Source organism: Rhea pennata, unplaced genomic scaffold, assembly GCF_028389875.1.
Source record: "Rhea pennata isolate bPtePen1 unplaced genomic scaffold, bPtePen1.pri scaffold_31, whole genome shotgun sequence".
NCBI lineage: Eukaryota > Metazoa > Chordata > Aves > Rheiformes > Rheidae > Rhea > Rhea pennata.
Window position 1 is genome coordinate 1,259,863 of NW_026907678.1, and position 23,201 is coordinate 1,283,063.

General features: G+C 49.9%; 1 protein-coding gene and 1 pseudogene across 1 annotated transcript; both read right to left on the reverse strand.

The window, feature by feature from the left end:
- Positions 1-550: 550 nt before the first annotated feature.
- LOC134154446 (platelet glycoprotein Ib alpha chain-like) lies at positions 551-3,291 on the reverse strand (annotated as a pseudogene).
- A 5,492-nt stretch (positions 3,292-8,783) lies between these two features.
- Positions 8,784-22,697, reverse strand: LOC134154443 (butyrophilin subfamily 1 member A1-like). Its single transcript, XM_062601149.1, has 8 exons — positions 22,616-22,697; positions 21,960-22,085; positions 18,370-18,584; positions 15,797-15,866; positions 14,026-14,373; positions 12,828-12,932; positions 12,095-12,115; positions 8,784-9,301 (listed from the first exon to the last, which is right to left on the reverse strand). The coding sequence occupies exons 1-8, from the start codon at positions 22,695-22,697 to the stop codon at positions 8,784-8,786; spliced, it is 1,485 nt and encodes a 494-aa protein (XP_062457133.1).
- Positions 22,698-23,201: the final 504 nt, after the last annotated feature.

The window sequence follows — 23,201 nt, forward strand, 5'->3', positions numbered from 1 at the left end:
CAGTGTGGTGTGGGCGTGGAATGGCACCAACACACAGGCAAGTGCTTGCTTACAAATGCAGCGCTTGCATGTTCACACATCAGCACAGGGAGGGCTCACTCTGGCTGGCCGCACACAGGCACAGACACTCCAGTGTGAACCAGTTAAGGGACGTGACCGATGGCCTGCTGTACAGCTTTCCGATGATGGGTCGGGGGCTCTGACCCCTTCTAGTTTCTGCAGTTATGAGGGTAGTGGGGCATGGAGTCAGATATTTGACCCATGTGATCCAATTGCACAGGGAAACCTTGTACATTTGGGCAAAAGGCAAAGGGCTTGTTGTGCTTCATACGTACAATTCTGCAGCTCTTCTTCCTGCATGGGTCAGGTAGGCTGGTATTTGTGGGCTTTTCCTCCCTAGTTCTCACTCTTTCCAAGTCCTGTGGACAATCTTGTCATTTACTGTACCCTGCGAAGACTGTGAGAAGTCTGCGCAAAAAAAAATCAGCACCCATCTGAAATGTATTCAAAGAAATTATTTATTCTGTGATTAGCAAACAAAACTGCCTGGTAGTGGTTTGAAAGCATAGTGCATCTTCACGTGCTTTAGTGCATCTTTATGTGCGCTAGGACATTATGCATAAAGCAAGGTCCCCATTCCTAAGCTTGTCCAGAAACCAGGCCAGTGTCAGCCCCAAAATATCACTGACTGGTCTGGGAGGAAATCTTCCCCCCATACGCAAGTAATTCTATCTAGCGAGCAGAGGAGGCATGAGAGAAGTGCTATGGGAAGGATGTAGCTTCCCTCTAGGGAGCAACCACACCATCCCCTTGCGAAAGAGAACGTGACAAAGCATCACCCCCCATCCCTTCCTCTGAACCAACAGAAACATTCACAAGGTGTTGTCAGCATATTTCACTCTGACCATGCCAATGGCCTTGAGACCCCTGTCAAGGCTGTAGGCAGAAGGGGTCCTTGGCAAGCCAAGCTTTGGGAGCATCAGCTTCTGCGAGAAAGGCTTGACAGGAGCATTCAGAGGGTGGGGCTGGATCCACAGCTCCTTTGTGGTGCAGAAGGATGACTTTGCAGGAGGACTGTGGTGCAGCACCAGGTCTTTAATGGTGCAGTAAGTGTAGGATGTTGCAAGGTCAGGGCACAGCTGCACTTCCTTGATGGTACAGAAAGTGTGTTGCTGAGAGGGGCCAATGAGGCTGCGGAGGTGCATCACAGGACCTTCTGCTGACTGTGTCCTCCCCAGCAGTGGGGACTGCATCGTTTTCACATGCAGGGAGGACTTGTGCCAAGAGGGCCACCCCACCAGGCACAACCACACCAGGCAGCCCACCAGAGCCAGCACAGAAAGGAGCAGCAGAGCCAGGGAGGCCAGGTAGAGCACCCGGTGGAGCAAGCAGCAATGGTTCAGCACCCATCGGCCCCACTGTGGGCCCTCACCGACTGCCCGTGAGTGCAGCACAGGCACAGCTGGTGCCAGCATGGAGCAGGGACAAAGTGGGACCGGGACAGACTGTGGGAGGTGAGTGGTGCCCAGAAGGTGAGTGGAAAGCACTGACATGCTGCTGGAGATCACTGGCATGGTCAGTGGAGAAGATGAAGATTTGATGGGGGCAGAGGTGTCCGACGTGGGAGAGGAAGGTGCCATAGTAGAAGTGATGAAAACCATGCCGACAGAAACCGAGAAAGGGGTATGGGTGCTGGCAGCACCAGTGGTGAGAGTGGCTGGAGCAGAGGTGCTGGTGGCAGGAGGCCCGGTGGTCGTCGGGATGGCCAACGAGGGGGTTGAGAGGAGGGTGGTGGAGCTCCCAGGCATAGTAGGGGAGGTGGCAGGGCTGGCAGGCTGAATGGTGGCATGGGTGAGGGTAGTCAGAGCTGCTGGAGTGGCTGGCTCAGGGGCAGCGGTGCTGGGAGCTTGGGGGATTGCAACCCAAGTGCTTGGGATGAGTGTGGAGCTCCCAAAGCTACTGAGGGGAGCCCTCATGGTAGTGAGGGGAGGCTGGGTGATAGCTAAGGTGTGCATGCTGTGTTCTTCAGGGGTGGGAGGAGGAGGCCATCTTGGCAGTTGCCTCAGCAGTTACCTCCCCATTGCCATAGTAATCCTCTTCTTCCTCATCAGCATCCCCCATATTGCCACAGTCAGGCTTGAACCGCATGACTGGCTGTTGCAAGTGCTCCGGAGGGCTGTGGCACAGCACCTTCTCTGGGGCCACCTCCACCTTTGTCTTGTCCAGTCCACGTTCGGGATGGTAAACACTCACCTCATTCAGCCGGATCCAGCCTTGTAGGTACAGCAGACTGCAGTTGCAGTGCCAGGAGTTCTCAGTGAGGAAAACGTACGGAAAGTAGTGGTCCTCAGGGAAGAAGCCTGTGGGCAGGGTCTGGAAACGGTTGCCCGAGAGCCACAGGGTGTGGAGATTCTTCAGGTCCTGCAGCAGCTCCTTGGGCAGCTCCTCAAGGACATTGTCAGAGAGGTCCAAGTCCTTGAGGTCTCCCAATCCTGCAAAGGCCTGCGGCGGGAGAGTCCGCAGCTGGTTGCCTCACAGGTCCAGGTCCTGCAGCTTTGGCACGGCATGGAAAGCCCCTGAGGCCAGCATGTCCAGGCAGTTGTGAGCCAAGGCCAAGCGGGTGAGAGAGGGCAGACCTTCCAGGGTGGGCAAGGCCCTCAGGGAATTGCGAGACAGGATCAGTTCTTTCAGGGAAGGTAGCAGTGACCCCGTGTGCAGAGCCACCAGCCCATTTTCTGACAAGTCGAGGTCCTGCAGCACGGTGAGAGGCACGAAGGCAGCAGTGGAGACAGACTCCAGGCGGTTGGCATTGAGCAGCAGGATGCCTGTGTCCTTGGGCAGGGCTGAGGGCACTGTGCTGAGACCTTGCCCTGTGCAGTTGACCTCAAGGAGGTCCTTGATGCTGTTCATCTCTGAGGAGCAGGACTCAGCCCTGGCTAGGGGAAGCAGGGCCAGGAGAACAAGACGGACAAGAGCAGGGAGCTTCATGAGCTGGGAAGGAGAGACAAGACTCTTTTGCCCAGAGCAGCACAAGGGATGGCGCACCACCAAGGCTGAAGCACCACCAAGGATAAAGCACCCCGGGTGCCACCATGCTCCTGCCCATGCTGCCAGCAGGCATGACCACATCCCCCACGACCCCAACACCTCCACCAGCTTCACCCAAAGGAGAAGGATGTCCTCAACCATCTCCCCTCTCCCAGCACACATGCCCCTCATCACCTTGCCTTCACCGGTGGCTCAGCCAGGAGGCACCGTCCCAGCTCTTTCACTCTGCTGCTTCTTCACTGGAGGACGCGGCACAGCTCTGGGGGCAGCTGGCCCCCCATATCAGCAGGCGCAGCCACTGGGGCTGGGAGTTGCGGTTTCCTGGGAGGCCAAAGTGCCCTCCACATGCCGGTTCCACAATTCATTACTGCAACACGGTGGAGTAGTGGGGCCTCCCCCCGGGAGCAGCCCTTACATCATCCCTGCTCCCCATGAGATTTTTTTTTTTTTTTTTTTGTAATTCAAACCTAACTGGAGGAGGAGGAGTGAAAATTACTTAAAATATTCCATTCCACTCCAAGTAACGCTTCTATTTAGTCTTCAGCCTAGGTCACCCTTTCATTTACTTTTTCCTAACGGAAGTGAACTTCTCAGTTTGCTTCTGAACAAGATTTCCTGAAGTTTATTTAATTCTCCATCCATTGAAGGAAAAGTTTTGATGCATATTGCTGCCCTCCCCCTAACTTTTTTCAGCTAAAACCATTTCCTGAGTTTTGAGCTACATCTGTTGTGAGTTGTTGATTTCTAATGAGCCAGTTACGAGTTCCCAGAAACTCTATTTTCGACAGCCAAACAGATAAGAGTGTTTAGAGGAGCTAAATATCAGGGCTTTTGCTCAGGCTGCGACAAGTGGCAGGCAGCAGCAGAGGCCAAAGTCTTGGGGTCATTATTAAAAATAAATATTTTATTTCCCTATAATTCATCTATATAGTCACATATATACATATATATATATCATTTCTATACATAATTCACATATCTATATATCATTCTTATATATAAATATATATATGTACATATAGACTATTTTAATAGGTATTGCTTTATATATAAATAAATAGATAAACATATATCCAGGATTATGCATTCACATAAACGCTTTATCTGCAGAGCTCACAGAATCACAGAATCTGAAGGTTGGAAGGGACCTCTGGAAATCATCTAGTCCAACCTCCCTGCTCAAGTAGGGTGATCACCTAGAGCATGGTAGACAGGGTTGCATCCAGGTGGGTTTTGAATCTCTCCAGAGAAGGAGACTCCACAGCCTCTCTGGGCACCCGGTCCCGTGCTCTGTCACTCTCACAGGGAAGAAATTCCTCCTCATATTCAGGCAGAACTTCCTGTGATTCAGTTTGTGCCTGTAGCCTCTTGTCACAGCACTACTGAAAAGAGTTTGTCCCCATCCCCTTGACACTCTCCCTTCAGGTACTTATACACATTGATAAGATCGCCCCTCAGTCTTCTCTCCCCCAGGCTAAACAGGCCCAGCTCTCACAGCTGTTCCTCATAGGGCAGATGCTCCAGCCCTCTGATCTTCTTCGTAGCCCTACACTGGACTCTCTCCAGTAGCTCCATGTCTCTCTTGTATGGGGGAGCCAAGAACTGGACACAGTATTCGAGATGAGACCTCTACAGGGCTGAGCAGAGGGGCAGGATCACCTCCCTTGACCTGCTGGCAACACTCTTCCTAATGCACCCCAGGAGACCATTGGCCTTTGTGTGCCATTGCTGGCTCATGGTCAACTTGTCATCAGTCAGCTCTCCCAGGTCTTTCTCTGCAGAGCTCTCCAGAGCTCTCCAGAAGGTCAGCCCTCAGCTTGTACTGCTGCTTGGGGTTATTTCTGCCTAGGTGCAGGACTCTGCACTTGCCCTTGTTGAACCTCACGAGGTCCCTCTCTGCCCAGCTCTCCAGCCTGTCCAGGTCTCTCTGAATGGCAGCACAGCCCTCAGGTGTGTCAGCCAGTCCTCTCAGCTTGGTATCATCAGCAGACTTGCTGAGGAGGCACTCTGTCCCCTCATCCAGGTCATTGATGAAGAAGTTGAGCAGGATGGGAGCCAGTACTGAGCCGTGGGGGACTCCATTAGGCTGCAGGCCTACAGCTAGACGCCATGTCACTGATGACAACCCTCTGAGCTCTGCCTTTCAGCCAGTTCTCAATCCATCCCACTCTCCACTCGTCTAACCCACACTCCCTGAGCTTGCCTAGGTGGATCTTACTGGAGACAGTGTCAAAAGCCTTGCTGAAGTCAAGGGACACAATGTCCACTGCTCTCCTCTCATCTACCCAGCCAGTCAGTCCGTCGTAGAAGGCTATCAGATTGGTTAAGCAGGATTTCCCCTTAGTGAATCCATGCTGATGACTCCTGAAATGAGCTTTTCCATCCACCTTTCTAAGGATGGAGGTGAGGCTGAGCAGCCTATGGTTGCCTGGGTCCTCCTTCTTGCCCTTTTGGAAGACTGGAGTGACACTGGCTTTCTTCCAGTCCACAGGCACCTCTCCAGTTCTCCAGGACCTTTCCAAGATGATGGAGAGCGGCCAGGCAGCAACATCCGCCAGCTCCCTCCATACTCATGGGGGAAACCCATCCGGGCCCACGGATTTGTGGATGTCAAGCTTGCCCACAAGATCTCTAATCCTATCCTCTTCAACCAAAGGGAAGTCTTCCTTTCTCCAGGCTTTCTCTCTCATCTCCAGGCTCTGGGATTCTTGAGGGCTGCCCTTAGCAGTGAAGACTGAAGCCAAGGTGGCATTCAGTAATTCTGCCTTCTCTGTATCCCTTGTCACCAGGGCCCCCGCCCCATTCAGAAGCGGGCACACATTTTCCCCAGTCTTCCTGTTGCTACAAAGGTATTTGAAGAATCCCTTCTTGTTGTCCTTGACCTCCCTCGCCAGACTTAATTCCAAATGGGCCTTAGCCTTCTTGTTGCATCTGTACGTACTCTGAGAGCAGTCTTATAATCCTGTCAAGTAGCCTGTCCCCTCTTCCACATTGTATGTAGTTTCTTCTTCTGTTGGAGTTTTGCCAGGAAGTGATGTTTGAATACTAGTGACCTCTCCTGCACCGCCCTTCCTTCTAGGGCCTTAACCCATGAGATTCCTCCATGAGCTGAAGAAATCTTGATCAGTTTCAGGCAGGGCAGCATGTCCTCCTGCTGCCTCAAGCAGCGCTGGCATATTTTGCTTTCCTCTTTTGGACAGCCTGGTGTCAATATCCACCTGCTGAAAGCTAGTCTGAAGAGTGAATCTTGTTTATTTGAGCGATACTTGTTTGCCTCAGACATCTACAGGAGGAAACGGTAGTCACACCAGTTTTAGTGCTTGCTCTGTGAATAAACCATTATTAATTATTCTGATAGCAGCAGTCACATGTAGAGCATTTTCCAATATCCCAGTTTTCCTTAGGGATTGAGTGGTCATATCCTCAGGCTTTTCCTCTGGTATCAGATTACTCTTAGATTAGGACAAAGATTGCAGACTGACGCTGTTATACCTTGATCTCATGGCCTCTTGCCTTTCCTTGCAGGAATCAGTAAAACTACTTCCTCAAGTGGCTTTGTTTTTCTTACTTTCCCCTCTAAATGCATTGCAGTGTATTTGTGGATCCCCAAGACCTTCCTCATAAATGCTTGTGCCACTTCTTCCCAAACACCCCGCAGGGTGGCAACCCAAGAACTCAATAACTTCTGCCCAGGCAACCAGCTGCAGAGCTGGTGTAGACCATCAGCTGTGTAGGCAAATTGTCCTTGTCCTTCTGGCTTTGGGTGCTAGTTTGTTTCTTTTCCATATGATCCCCCCCAACTCCTTCAGCCTTGCACAGGATGGGGCAAACACACTGTCATCTCTCCTGGCAGCCAGAGCAAGGCCTGTCCAGCTCCAAGGAGCAGTGTGAAACCTCTTCCAAGGGACAGTCCCTGGGCAACCTTGCCAAGACCATGGGTCAGCCTGCAGCCCAGTGAAGGGATTGATTGCATGGACTCCTGATAGGTTCTGATCAGAAGACATTTATCCATATCAGAAGGCAAAATATATATATTAATACAGTAAGCACGAGTTGTGCACGTGACATACACAACGCAGTGATTGGGTGTACAGCGATAAGCATGCACTCCAGCTACTAAAGCGATTGGTTATGTCCCTTGATACAATTTTCTCACAAGCAGACACCATGGTTATCTGCTTGGCTCATATTCTGCATTCTTGTTCTGTGTTCCTCACAGCACACCTGCCTCTAGTCTCAGTTGAAGGACTGCTCGCCTAGCTCAGTGTCTAACAAACCCCACAGCCCAGCATGTCTCTGCCTGCAGAGATCACGTGTGGGGGGCCACTTTCACTGAAAACCTCTCCTTCTTTTTCACATTTTATTTCTGCACAAGCCCCAAAGGTGCTGTGGGGGCCAAGCTCACACTGCCTGTCCCCATGTCCATAGGCCTATTGCACTGTTCTGTGGGGCTTTGGAACTCTCAGTCACCAGTTTCTTTATAAGCCCCTGAGCGACCTCAGGCCTCGCACCTGATTTGGCATCAGCTACATTGTGCACTTGGTAAGGAATAAATGCAAGACGTGAGCCTCAAACTGTGTGGGAGCAGTACTCTCAAGTGCAGGTCAGACTTGGAGAGAAAGGCAAAAGGCCTGAAGGTACCTCTGAGCTATTTTCTTTGGTCTGCTCCCGATGTATGAAAACACGTCTTGCCTCAGAGGAAGCAGACATGTATATGGTCTCGTTGGAGGTGGCAGCTGCCGTTGGAGGTGGCAGCTCCCACTACAGCCAGGTCATCTGGAATTGCCAGAAAACAAGCCTCAAGTTTAGATGCCCTGCTTTATAGGAATTTACAGTTTCCCTAGCTCAGTTGGTTAGAGCACGGTGCTAGTAACGCCAAGGTTGGGGGTTCGATACCTGTATGGCCACTTGCTTGAGGATTGGACTAGATGATCTCTAGAACTCCTCTTCCAAACTTACCAATTCTATGATTGTATAATCCTTCAGCTTTATTTGAGTCCATGTGGGACCCTGAGCCTGCTGCAGGCTTCTCAGTGGGGTAGTCAAATGCGTCTTTTCCTCCTTCAGCCTGTGGGACCAAAGGTGGGCTCCTTCTCCAGACCATTAAACATCTACAGCACAAGAGTGAACTAGCCATCAGGGCTCGTGCGGGAGCCAGGGCCTGGGACAAGCACATCCATGGGCCAATCCCACCTCTGTGCCTTAGCTGTCTCCTTGGGGACAAGAGGAACCGTGTTCTCCAAAATGCTTACAACTGTCCACTGGCTGTAAAGGGAGTGAAGACAACTGCCTAAGGGGCAGGCATTAGTGCTAGACTCAAAGACAGACAAATCTCACTGTTGTAACTTTATTCAGTGCATTTACAAACTTCTCCCTGTTTAAGACATGCCATTCTTTTTAAGGAAGTGCTGTTCACACAGTAAAGTATGAGGGCGAAAGGCAACAGTCACAACCAGGGAAATTTTGACCAAGCATTGGCGATTCATTCTCCCCTTCCCCCACCTTGAAAGAAGTGCAGCCCCAGACAGAGGTCCAGCGAGGTGGTGGGATGTCCACCCTTGGAGATTCTGAAAATTCACCACCACCTAACCTGGCCCTGAAGTTAGTCCTATTCTGAGCAGGAGGTGGCAGCAGAGACCCCCCCCCAAGTTCCTTCCAACCTCAGTCCTTCTGTGAGTCTAGGAGGTACTGAGGTCTGATGAAAAAATAGGTCTTCTTTTCCTCCCTTCCCATTGTCAGGGCCACATTTTGAGCTGTGTCCCAGGACCCAGCCAGAACCACGGGTGGATTCTTATCCCGTTGAATGACACCAGTGGAAATGTGAAGATTGGAGTCTCCTCATCAACATTGAAAAATGCCACCCGTCCCTCTTCGTAATCCACAGATACCCGGATCCGTTTGAGCTCTTGGATCTCGAAAAATACAGTGTGTTCAGGGAAGGTGAAAGCTTGGAATTGACCTGCCCACTGCCCCACTGCCCAGATGCCCTCTTCTGGTTTAAACATAATATTCTCCTTCCTTTTCACATTTTCGCTGGAAACTCCCACTGTCCATCCTCCTCCATTCTCCACCTCCACCTCCCAGTAGTATCTCCCTGAAGTGAAGCCTTCACAGCCCAGCACACAGGATGAGAACTTAAACCTCTCAGGGTTGTCAGGGACATCCTGTGGCTTGCCAACTTGTTTCACACTGTTGCAGTCATCAGACAGGACAAGGTTGCAACGGGCCGTGTCTGGATCCAGAGTTACCTCCACTGTGAGAGAGAGGGAGTCAATGAGTCAGGGCAGAGCTCAGCCCTGGGAAGGGGGGGTCTTGATGGGGTGTTGCAAAAGGAAGAAGAAAAAGGCAGCAAGTAAAAGCTGGCTGGATTGGAGAAGCTGCACAAGGCCACAGAATTTGTACGAGGATCTGAACACGAAGTAGAGAGAACATGCTGAGCAGAGAGAGCAGTAGATCATCATCAGACCTGCAGCCTCAGGAAGTCCCCACATCTCTAAAGTGTAGCCAGCATTCCTCATTGAGGACCAGGAATCTGCAGACTTCCCTGAAAAGGGAGCGTGCAACTGTCCAATGAGGGTTACACTTCCTTCTGCAAACTGGGGATTGGTGAAAGCCTCTCTGGTCCCACCAGGGTCACTGTGGGAGGGGAACCAGCACAAAGGGTTTAAAGCAAGCAGGACGGTTCAGCATCCCGAACCCAGGAGTTTAACATGGAGAAAAGAGGAAAAACCAATACTGATGGGCCTACAGACACAGAGCATGCAAGAGGTGAGGAGGTTGGAGAAAACGAGAGGAGAACATGGAAAGGGAAGATAAATAGCCTCAAGTGGAAGTGCGGTCAGAAAAAGGGGCCATGCATGGCCCCTGCAGCCCTGTTCTGCTCTGGCTGCGAGGTCAGGAATGGGGAATGGGGAATGGCCTGTTGGATGCTCAGGGGCTGCAGACACCTTTTCTGGGCTGTGCCTACTCCAGAAACTACCTTCAGTGGCGGAGAGAAAACCGCTCATCTCCCATGCAGGAGACATGCTCTGTTTTCTGCTCTCCAGAGTATTTGGGGAATAGATTCAAATAGGCTGGAAAGACCGAACTTCTCCGAACGCGTATCTTCTCCATACTTGAAAAAGAAAAGCAAAGAAGAAAAGAAAAATCTCAGATGAGAAGTTATCTGAACACACTCATGGTATGAGGTTAGCTGTGGGTAATGACAACACCAGCAAGGAGCTTCAAAACTCGAATGTCTAAAGCTGTGGGACAGCTCCATCTATTTTGTATGAATTTGATTGTGCTGCCCGGATTCACACACATGTTTGGGGTCTCCACGTACTGCCTTTGAGAAGAAGTGAGGTTTTGCTAGCATGGCAGGATTACAGGGGATAGCTTAAAAACACCAGGAAAAATACAGTTCCTAAAATGAATTCAAGATTTTGCCTCCCACTTCAGGAATTCAGCGATGCCCCTCACCTTCTTCCCAGAAAAAATGTGTCTTTCATTGAGCCTCTTATGTTTATCAGGCATGAAAGCCTCTACCTATTTTATATCCTTACATTGCATCAGATTTTCTGTACTAAAAACTGAGGTACTATTTAATAAAACCTTTGTTTTTCTTTTTCTTTTTCTTTTTCTTTTTCTTTTTCTTTTTCTTTTTCTTTTTCTTTTTCTTTTTCTTTTTCTTTTTCTTTTTCTTTTTCTTTTTCTTTTTCTTTTTTTTCTTTTTCTTTTCCTTTTCCTTTTTCGTTTTTCCTTTTCTGTTTTTTTTTCTGTTTCTGTTTCTGTTTCTTTTTTCTTTTTTTTCTTCTCTTTCTCTTTCTATTTTCCTTCCCCCCTCTTTTTTTTTCCTCGGTACTATGGGTTTATCAAATGACCCCCTAGGCCTAATTGAAAGAAATGGCAACTCAGCCTCTATGGGAGAAAACAGAAGCAAAACCCGCGCCTAAACACAATACCCAGACAGGAGAATCACCCCGCTGGGAAGTGTCCTGTGTAGGAAGGAGAACGACACTTACCCAGTTCTGTGGCTTGTTTCTCTGAAAAGCAACAAAAACAAAATGGATCAGCACGGATGGGATGCAGACTGGGATGTGCCCCATTGGGCAAGGCAAAGCCCTTGGGGGTGCGGGAAGGGCTTCGATTTCCCAGCGTTTCCCGCCAAGACAGTGGCAGACTCAGCCCAAGCAGCATTTTGGACACTCTTTAATTTTTTGCTGCTTGGATTTGCTCTTCTCCTCTCCTCTCCTCTCCTTTTCAAGTCCAAAACACTTTTCAGTTCACTTAACACTTTCAAAGCAAGACACAGCAAAAAAGAACACGGAACAAAAAGAACCAGAGCCCCATATAGACTCAGTAAAAAATCATTTGCAAAAAAACGAAGAATTACTCACGGATTTCTGCATCGTTGGCCCCTAAAAAACAACCAGAAAAGTATACAAGTCAATATTTTGTTAACTGACACAGGTATTTCCTGGGGAACTGAGTTAAAGGGCTGTAAGGGTGAAGGTTGCTTTGGCAGAGGGGGCAAATTCACTGACTTATTGCAAGGCTGCTCCGAATTGCCGCATACAGACATCAGCTATGTTAAACCGCATTTATTTTCCCTGCTGGAAGCAATTCAGAAAGAGCTCAGATTTAATAGCTAGAGGGTTATTTCTTGGGAACTGCAGGATGGAAACAATAAAAAAAATCAATAACTCAATGCGCTTTTGTATTTTTTCAGTAATTCAGTAACTCAAGTGTTTGGGTTTTTTTCATTCATTTAATGAGAATGCAAACCAGCTTTCAATAGCATTTTTTATTTCTTATTATTTCTTACATTCATATTATATTCTTATTATATTTTCTTATTTTGGATTGCATTCAGAACACTCTGCAGTTTTCCATGAGCTGCTCCCCAAAAGCATTAGCTTTCCAAGACTATTTCACTACTGAAATTAATATGAGAGTGCTTAAAAAAAAAACATTGGCAGCCACTCAGGCAAAGGAGAGGGAATAAAAATATCTGAGGATTTTCCTGAAGAATTAAAGCCTGGAGGAGAAGGAGAGAGAGACTTACGCAGTTCCTCCAGCTGCGTCGCTGAAAAGCAAAACAAAAAAGAGCATGTTACCACTAAAACCAGTCATTTTTGCACGGGCACTCGCGGGGAGCATCATTGAGGGACCTTGCCAAAGCAAAGCTCGCCCTTCGGCAAATCGTCCACGGTTTTTCTTTCCCACAACAATTCTCCCCAATATCACAGTGTAATTTCATGTTTCCAAACAGCCATTGGCCTCCCAACCATCCTCCCCTCAAAAAACTGTGCCCTGTGGACCCGTTGTTTTTGCGGGAATGCTCCAATTTTTGCAAGCCGGGAGATAAAACTTACCGATTTTTCCCTCGAGCTTTCCTATGGCAGAAAAAAAGGAAATGTAAATTGGTTTTGTTTCTTTGATATATTTTTTTTAAATAATAGCCCCTTCCAAAGAACACTAACTTTCTAAATTGAAGCACTTGCAGCATGGAAAAGCCTCTGGAAATGCTTGGGTGGCTACAGGACACATGGACTTCATGCCGTTTTGGTAAAAAAATAAGGGATTCCCTTTATTCCTCTGTATTCTTTATGTGTTGTAGGGCAGCATGGGAAAACAGTGTTTCCTGACGGAAAGGAGAACGTTGCACTTTTATGCTCCAAGATGTGGGCACCGACACAAGGCTCCAGTGTCCTCCCAAACCCACCAATCCCTTAAAAACAGTGGCTGTTAAATATTATAAATCTTCCCAGCCAACCTTTCCCCCGGGGCCGCATTACCTTTAGTTTTAAATAGATAAAGGGTGATAATAAAGAGCACGATCAGAGTGACCACGACCAGGCTCAGGGCAATCTTCCATGGCTGGGCGTTTTGGAAAAAGGGATCTGTAAAAACCAAGCAGGAATGGGGTTATTTCTGTATCGGATGAGCCCACCTTGAATCGCAGCGAATCCCACTGTGGGCAGAAAATATCATTGCACTGTGTGACCTGAAGAGGCCAAGAAGCAACCCGCAAAAATAGCAATTTCATGCTCAGATGAGGCTGACAGTTTTGCCGCAGAAGTAGTCAGAGGTTTTGCAAAGGGAAAACGGATTTCTGACAGAATTATTCCTCACAAAATCATGTTTTCTTCTCCTTTTCAGATGGAAGGGGTGACTTATTTTGTGTTAGGCAGCATAGGAATAAAAAAAAAAAAAGTCCAAACTCTTGTTAAATTCTTTGGTTTAGCAGCAAAACTGCAGCGTGGAGTGATGTCACCTGGAGAGCAGCACTGGCTCTCTGGGGAAATGAATTTTCCCAATTTTGTTCATCGTAACAGCAAAAAAAGGAGCCGGATGCAGCTGAAAACCCATGCGGTACTGCAATGTGACTCGAAATCCTGTTATTTCATTTCCCCATTGGGTCTCCATTCCCGTATTTCCCTCCGAGGCAAAAAATAACGATCGTCCAAAATTTCTTTTTTCTTTAAATAGAAAAGGTGTGGCCATTCACGCCAAAGTGGCCGATCGGGATTTTGCAGTGGAGAAGACGGAGGCACGGGTTGGTTTGTCTTTGTTATTCAGTTCTAGTGTTATAAACGTTTGCATTTAACGTGGGTATCAATCGAAAATGCCTTAGGAAGTCTTTTTTCCTCTTAAAACCATAAGCAGAAATAGCTCTCATGAATATTGATGCTGATACCAAAACTGTGTTAGAATGTCTTTTTTTTAAACCCCTAATCCCAAACTTGAAGATACGACACGTGAATTTTGACAGTGACCTCGTGCAAGTACGACCACAAAGTCGCATTTATTCGCTTGTTTGGCACCAATTTGCATCGCACAGGGTGCAAACACTTAATTTATTTGTTTTCTCAGCAGAGCTTCCAGCACGTGGCTCCGTTGGGAACAGTGCTCTTGCTGGCTGCTTACCCGCCATAGAAAACTGGAGATACTGGGACCCGAACAGCAGCAGAAATGGGGATGCCTGCTACAGACCTGTCACCTTCAGATCCAGGACGGCTTCCTCATAGTCTGAATCAGCACGAATGAAGCAGGTGTATCTCCCTTCGTCAGACAGGCGGACACTGAAGATCTTCAGGGCCACGCTGCCCTTGTCAAGGCCATCCTGCAGCAGCTCAGTCCGCCCTTGGTACTGTGGCATCTGATCACCATGCTGGTCCATTCCTGCCTTGTATCGGTGCACGTAGGGTGAGAAGTGTCCCCGAAACCAGGTCACCTCCATGGCCCGGGCACTCTGCTCCGGCATGAGGTGGCAGGGCAGCACCACATCCTGTCCCAAGGTGGCCACCACAGAGTGTGCTGGTGCAATCACCCTGAATGGAGCTGGACAAAATGACCCAAAACCAATGGGAGAATCCCACATGGACTGGCTTGCTGATGTTCTTCAGAAAAGCAACGGATCTACCCATGCCTACATTTTGCCCTGCCTCTGCTCCAACGCTATGATCACATCAGATGCAATAAAGAGTTGAGGGACACGTTATTTCTGCTTTCAAGACTGTCCTGTCCTATAGTGGAAGGCCTTCACATCCTCAAGAGGATCTAACACCTCTTTGAGGGGGCACAAGCACTGCTCAGGCATAAGAGGATGGGGAAGGGAGGAGAAAGAAGGCGGCAGTGATGGGACGGGAGTGAGCTGGTTTTGAGTGGTCAGATGGAGAAAACAGACAACTTGGACACAAATAAAACTCAAACACCCCCAGCTATCCACATCTATTACTAGAAAAAATACAGAGCTCTAGGCAGCATTGAAAATTCTTTTATAAAACATGTAAAAATAAACTGGGCAGCTCATCTATATTATCACCCCATGAGGCCACCGAGCCTGTGCAAATGCCACACCAGCATGGCAAGAAGAACAAAAATGAGGATCTGGAGGGATGCTACTATTTTTTATGCCACTACTCTGTGCTTAACAGTCCTTTGGGAGCAGCTGAGAGGAAACGCTTGTGGCTAGAAGGAGTTTGCTGTGGACCAGCAGGACCATGGGGATCCCTACCTGATTGCAGCTGATGGACATGCAGAGCAAAAATGCAGACCAAACCAGGCAGAGAGTAGCTGGCCAGGAACGAAAGGACCATCCTGCTTGCGGGCAGGCAACCTGGAACCAGGAAAGCAGGGAGACAAGAAGAAAAGAGGGAGAACAGAGTGCTTATGAAAAAAGGATATTCGAAAGACAGAACATCATGGGGCACAATTTATGCTAAAAGGGGATAAAGGCTGGTTTTAGCTCTTTTTTTTTATACTGTCCAGCAAACAGTCATTTGATAGCTAAAGCTGCAATCAGTTTTCCACCATTGGCCTGACTTTGTTTTGCACACGTTACTTAACATGCAAAGGAGCCCAAGGGGCATAAAGACTTGTAGAAATTTCCCATGGGGAAGCAAAAGTTGAGCTCCAACATCTCGTCGAGTTCAACTAAAATGCAAGAGAAGAAACAGTGCTCATTTTAATAGGGATGCCTTATTTGTCTTATTCAGCCCTCAGAGCTAGGAAGGTGCTGTGAGAAAAAGCAGGTTGAGGGGGTTGGAGCAGCGAAAATTATGTGCTCTCATGGCTCGGACAGGAGGAAAATGCAGGCCTGGAATAACCAAGATGTTAATGCAACCCACTGTCAACAGGGGATAGCATGTTGATGTGAATCTCCTCTGAGTTTCATCTGTTAGCAAGTGGCACAACCGCTTTCAGCAGAGATTACAGGAAGCAATTTGAATTTGCAGCTCTTGGAGGAAGAGAAGTCACTTACCTAGCCGACCCTCCTGAGATGCTTCCGGGGCAGAAGCTGGAACTCCTCGGTCTCCAGCCGAGGTGTTGTGCTGCAAGCGACACCTCACCGTGTCAACCCCAGCAGCTAACAGGCTCGACTGCCCCTCTCCTACTCTAGCCAAGCATTTCCCTCCACAGAAAATGAGTAAAACCTTATGCCATCTCCTGGACTTCTGGTGCTTCCTTCACCGCAGCTTCCACACTGAAAGTGAAAGGAACTCAATATCACCGTGGTTTTGTCACTGCTTTTACCCCAGAAATGCTCTCTTCAAGCAAACTAGGCAGCCCTGATATCAGTGTAGTGCAGTCTCCTGCCTTGCCTTTCCCTGGGGCAGCTATGAGCTTTGCAAGTCCCGAAGTGAAAGAGCAGGGCAAGGACAGAGGTGAAGGAGCAGGGACTGTAAACTGCAGCTGGTGCATGAGTCAGGGGGACAAAGCACAGCAACAGTCTTCCCTGAGAAGTAATTTCCCACTGCCAACCGCATCTGGCTTTTGGGGGTGGTTTGTCCAGGAGAAGTGGCTTCGACATGACGTCTCTGCATTTTGCTAGCTGATCCTCGCTGGTCACTCAGCCCTTGGAAGCAGGATGGGATCCTGCACCCTTCCCTTATCCAGCCAGGAGGTTTCTGCTTCAGCATGAGCTCCGCGGACTCTGCTAACTTCCCGCCTGGGCATCCAAAGAGTTCTCTTGCCTGCACAAGGTGCCTCCAGCAATTGGCGCTCTGCCCTGTTCATGCAGTGCAGACTCCAGTTGTCCCTGAAGAGCACGCACAGAGGCAGCCTGTCCCAGGTCCTGCCTTCCCACATCCCTTCCCTGTCACCAGGTAGAAGAGCAGAATGTCCACAGGAGCCAGCTGTGGATTTTGGAGTGACTTCTTGGGGCAGAGTCATCTCCACTTGCTGGGTCCTTCCTGAGGAGCCAAGGTGAAGCCACTGGGCCTGTGAACAGCAGCCTGGAAAATGAGGAGGTTGGATGGAAAGGGCAGCATGAGCCCTCCCTGTGGATCAACCTGGGTGTCTCCCACTCTGCAAGCATCTCCACCAGCACCCCCCCAAGCCATTGACAGCATGAGAAATCCCAGCAGGCAGCAGCTTTAAGAGCCCAGACCTGTGCCCTTGCCCCACCACTTCAAGGGGAGTGCAGCTTTGGTGCCCCCTGTGTCAGCCCCAAGCATGGCCATGGCCATGGGAGTTTCTCCCTGAGGCCTGCTGATCTGCAGTTGGTGTCGCCGAGTGACATCCTGGCTGACTTGGGGTGGCTCCCGAGATGACCGACCCTGGCTAGGCTCCACGGTCTCTGCTGCGGGGAGAAACAGCTCTTCTCAGGGGCTCAGCAGGCTCTTATCGCCGACCTGCAGCTGGTCAGGTGGAGGCATGGAAACCCCATGGCATGGAAACCGCATCTCCACAAACACCCACACAGGGCCTGGCATGAATGCCGGGAGTGGAATGCCAAGACAGCTAAATGGAGACGTGCAGTGTAAGGATTACATGAGACCCCATGACTACATCAGACTGCGGGAGCTGTCACCGAAACAAAGACAGGACCCAACCAACAATCTCCTTTCCTAGAGTCATGCTGCAAGGGAATGTGGGATGTCTGAGAAGCACCTGAATGCCATGACTCTTCCATCATTCCCTCCACTTTTCTCATTATTCAGCACTGAGTCTTGCCATCCACTTCTAGCTGTGAACTCTGTTCATCAACGTCCTGTGGATTTTCTGCAAACATGCAGACACCTGAGTTGGCAATAGAAGAGGGGGAGTTGCAAGCTAATGAAGTGGAGGAGAGGAGTGAAAAAGGTGAGTTCCAAGGAGGGAAGAAGAGGGATGTTGTCCTCTGCTTAGGAGAAAGTTGCTGTGTCTGATGTGGAAGAGCTGTTATGGGTCAACACATTCATGGCTTGTCCCAACATGGGCTTGCCCTGAGGTTGAGATGCGGTGGTTGCATCATCTCGGCTGCGTACCTCTGTCGACTGCACACCAAAGACACCCAAGCTGCCTCCATGGCCCACTAGGAGAAACAGGAAATTTGCGAGCACAGATTGACATATAATTGAGCTGGTCTGTGTCCACACACACCAAGGAGCATTTAGGCGGCACCGATATTGGGGCAATGCAGTGTCAGGGATTTTCCCACGCCACGCTGGAGACGCCTGGGGGCAAACACAGGCCACCATATATCTCCCTTTCTCCAGGACTGGGGCTCCTAAGGGTCTTCTCCTCCTCTGTCCCTGGTGGATATCACCCTGGACAAAGGCACTGCCAACCCATTCCTGGTCCTGGCAGCAGATCGGCAAGGTTTGATGGAGATGTGTGGGCTTCGCTGCCTGACACCCTGGAGAGGTTCACCACGGAGCCTTGCGTGCTGGGCTGCCCAGGCTTCACCAGAGGGCAGCACGAGTGGAAGGTGGCAGTGGCTGATGGTGGGGTCTGGTGGGCCCCTGACGTGGCTGGAGGATCCCTCCAGAGGAAGGGCATCCTCCAGCTTTCCCCAAAGAGAAGATTTGGGCCATGGGGCAGTGGTTCCCGCAGTACTAAGCTTTCACCCACCTTGACTGGACCTCCCTGCACCTCCACCAGCTCCTCAGGACCATTCAGGGGTCCCTGGACTGTGCTGGTGGGCAGGTGGCCTTCACTGACACCAAGGACAGAGGCCTCATCTTCACTTTCTCCCTGCATCCATACCCTGGTGATACCCTGCACCCATGGCTCTACGTTGGAAGCAACTTGCGGCTCATGCTGTGTCCCTGACATGGTGGGACCGCCTGTGGCCACAGAGGCCACAACGGCTATGCTCTATAGCCGTTGAGATGGAGATACAGCTCCTGTATAGTTATTCTCTATAGCTATAGGCATATCTACAGGAATAGAGCTCCTCTACTGCTATAGGCATATATGAAGATACAGCTATTCCCTACAGCTCTAGGGACATATCTAGGGATATAGCTGCTCTACAGCTATTCCTTACAGCCCTAGGGATATAGGGAATATTCCCTACAACTATAGGGATAGGGATATAGCCATAGGAAACAGCTATGGAAACAGGGGAGTGTGAGCTCCTCTAAAGGCAGATGGAGCTCCTGATAACACTTCCGATCTTCTCCAAACCTCCAAGCAGCTCCCGGGCCACAAGAACTCCCAGAGCCCCAAGGAGGGCATCTGGGCAGTGCTGAAGATGGAGGCTATGTTTCGGGCTCTCCCCTTCTCCTGAACACACCCCACTGCCACACAGATGCATCCCCCGAAGGGTCTCTTTGTCCCTGGAATATGACAAGGGGCAGGTGGCCTTTTGTAATGCAGAGATTGGTGTCCCCACCTTCACTTCCCCACCGGTCTCCTTCAGGAGGGAGAAGATTCACCTTTGGCTCTGGGTGTGGGACAAAAACTGGCTCAGGTCGTGTCCCTGAAATGCCCCACAGAAGACCTCTGTGAATCTGGCCTTTGTCATTGTCTAGTCTCGCTGCTTCTCAAGGACATCTTTCTTGCAGACTTCCTCTTGACTCAGTTTGGTGATCCTGGAGAACTGGTGTTTTTGGACCGGTCTGTTGAACAACAGGCAGCTGGCAAGCATTGAGATGAAGCGTGAGAAATCCTCTCATCACCATTTCTGCCCACAAATGGGACTTAACTGGGCCACTTTGCAAGGTCATCTTTCTTGCAGTTGTGCCTTTCCCTCGCTACAAGTGTTAACGGGGTGAGCTGATAGCCAGTGCTGGGCCTTTCTTGCCTTGCTTCTTCTGGCTGTGGCACTTTGAGCTCTTTTCCTGCAGTATCTACGTCTGCGAAGGGTGCCAGCTGCTCCTGCTCCTAGTGGCAGCTTCTTTGGGTGCTGGTTGAAGAGGATAGCTCCAGATCACTTCCATCATTTCCATGTTTTTTTTTTTTTGGTTTCTTTTTTCCAAACTGTTTGTGCTGTGGTCACCAGAGTCTTTGTCAAGATGGGGAAGTTCTCCCAAATGTGCTTCCACTCTAGAGGAAAGGGGAGGCTCTGCTGCCTGGTGCCCGTGGAGGAGGCATCTGATGAGGGTTATTGAGCAGAGATGGCATCAAAGGGAGTGTCTAAAGGAGGTGTATTCATTTCCATGCACTGTTTTCCCTGGTGCATGTTGGGGTGTTCTGAGAGAAAACCAGAGTTTGAGTGCATCCTTCCTGGGGCAATTTGCCAAAGCCTTGAAGTCTCTGATGACCTGGGTCTCGCTGGATCTGCCAGCCCCCATCTGTACCCATCCCTGCTCACATGTTGAGGGGCTGTTATGGACCCATTGGAGAGCTTCCCACACCATCCACTGTGGTCACCATTGCCACACCATGCAGGTACCATGCAGGCACAGTGCTTTAGACCACATTTCCCCAGAAAGGATGAATTACTCCCCCGACAGTGTGAATTATTAGCACAGAAAAAGAGTTTCTTGATATCATGGGGGATGCTGCAAAGGGTCTGTCTTCTCTCCAGCAGCCTATCTTTGGATGGCCTGGAATAATCATGGAGATTTACTCCTCTACCTTTAGGAAACTTGCTTCTGAAATCTATAAATGTGGCCAAGGACAAGGCAGCTTGACACCAGTTTGGTGGGAGAAAGGGGGCGTCTGTGAGTCTGAACCCCAAGAGAAACGGCACCGTGGTCCTTCTCACGCAACAGCCACCCAACTTCAACACTTTCCCCTGTTTGGTCCCATTGCTGCTTCTTCACTACAGGTTTTTCTAATACTACCAGGCACAATCTCTCACTCTTTCTGCCTTGTTGCTCTTTTCTGTCTTTTTCTCATTTCTTTTGATTTAGCCAAGGAAACAGCATGCATTGGCTCAAGGTGGTTCGCTTGCATTATTGAAAATACCACCAAGAGAGGCTAGGAACCTTTTCTGCCCCAAAACATAGTTCTCCACTTTCATGACACAATTTTCCAATTTTGGACATTCCTCTGAAAGCCCACATAGCTGCTCCCATTCACCAAATGCGTTTGGTCGCCACTGAATAACCCCGGCCCTCAGCTCTGGGGTTTCTTCTGAAAATGCCGCAGGGGATGAGTGTGTGGTCTGGGGTCAGGCTGCTTTTGCTCTTAATTGTCATGTTTTATTTTATTTTGTTTTTCTTGGCAGCCTTACAAACGCCCCGGCTTTCTGTGGTTTTGCAGAAAAACCTGCCCAGAGAGGACAGCTGCCTGCACCCTCCACCCATTTATTATGCTCAAAATCTTGTTTCTGGGCAAAGAGAATGCACACCTGGCATATAGATATAGGCAAGAACTTAGTATAACCAAAATCTCAAAGGTCTTATTGCTAGTCCAGATCTAATCATAACAGGAAAAGAAGGAATAATGCAGTTTACATTCCACGTTATCTCATGCTTTCTTCCTCTTTTCCTGGGGTTGTGCTTGCACCTCGTCCTGCTCCTCGGGGTCCTGAGCTCAAGAGTTTCATTTTGGTGCCACTGGGGTGTTACAGCTCATTTTTCTATGTCTGCTAATGTTACAAATGTTATTTGCTTTAGCAAACATATTTACTTTTGCACCTGTGCTCATTCTTTTTTGGTCGGCAGTTCTTTGTTGCATCTGTATTTGTTATATACGGTGCTTTTTATGCGTGTTAGGTGCTATTTCTTTGCTCTCTTTGTTACTCCTAAACCACCTTTGCCCAATTTTGTGTTTCTTTAACTGCCCGTGGGTGAGGTGCTCGTAGTGACGTGGTTGCCAGTGCCAAGGCAGTGTCCCCTCATTACAGTGCCATGTCTGGGCTTTTCCATGTCACTACTTTGCAAGGCCTCTGCTACGGCGCCAGGCTCCGCTTCCGTGCTCGAGTGATAAAACCAGGGTGTTCGCACACCAAGATAAGTAAAAATAAAGCAAATCAGCCACTGCCAGCTGGTCTCTTAGCAAAATTGCTGCCACCATTCAGCCAGGTGGAGCAAAGCAAGGAAGGATCTGTCCGAGCTGCTGAGCTGCTGGATGTGGTTCTAATCTCCCCTCATGCAGCTGGGCTGGAAAGTGCCGCAGAAACATCCCTGCCCACTTGATCACTTTAATCTTTATTTTTCATCTGCAGCAAGTGCTGAAGAGGCAAAACCATTTCTTTTGTGGTAACTACGACTTGCTGTCAGATGATGCCATCATACTGGTGCCTGCTGGTCTATAGTGGTGCATACCAATCTCTGGTGGTGCATAGCAGACCAAAGCAGTCTCCACTGGGGCATACTGGTCTATACTGTGGCATACTGGTCTATAGTGTTGCAGAGTATCCTGTAGTGTTCTATACTGGTCCACACTGGTGCCTGGGGGCAGAGATGGAGGTGTTTTGGGTACAGAGGGGGGGTGGTGCTTTGTCCCCAGACCCCTCAAATCCTCCCAGGCCCCCCCCCAATTTGAGGAACCCCCTCCCAAAACCTCCCAACCACCCAATTCCCTCATGGCCCCTCCATATTCAGGGAATCACTCCCAAAACACCCCCAAGTCTGCCCCCCCACCAGATACAGGGAAACCATCCTAACCACCCTCCCTCCGCAAATCCTGCCAAGTCCCACACAAGTTTGGGGAAACCTCTCCAAAAAAGGGACACAGAGGACCTGGGGGATACAAGGACAATGGGGGACACAAGGGATATGGAGGACCTGGGGGACAAGGGGAACAGCAAGGGATATGGGATATGCAGGGACATAGCACTGGGCTTGGGTGTCCCAGGTCCCCTGGGGACACATGGCTGGGGCCAAGGACACATAGGCACAGCACAGGACCAGGGGCTGATGCCTGGGGGTCCCCGGGTTGCCACAGTCTTGTGTCCCCTGCACTCACATGTCCCTCTGACCTGGCACAGTGACAGCACTCACTGGAGCTGCAGAAGCTCCTGGAGGAGGAGGGTGAGTGTCACCACAGCCCAGTGTCACCATGTCCCCAGGCCACCACATCCCTGAGTCACCGGAGCCCCAAGCTGTTGTGTCCCCATGCCATCTTGTGCCCATGTCACTGCATCCCCATATCACTGCATCGCTGTGCCACCATGTCCCTGTGCCTCTGCATCTCCATGTCAGCATGTGCCCAGGCCACCCTCTTTCCAAAGCCATGTCACTGCAACCCGGTGTCCCTCGATGTCTCCATGGTGCACATGCATGGTGCTGGTGGTAGCGGCGTACGCCTGCATGGCCCCGTGGGGACAGTCATCCTGCCATGTCCCCATGTCCCCGTGCTGTGTCCTTGCACATCCTCTCTTGTCCCTTCGCCATGACTCCACATGTCCCCATGGTATATCCATGCTTGTCCTTGCATGTCGCCCTGTGTCCCCATGCGATGACCCCCTCCGTGCACCCTTTGGTGCTTCCTGTAACCCCCCCCACCACGGTGTCCCCCAGTGCTGTGACACTGGCTGGTGCCCTCCCCACCCCCGGTGCCATGGA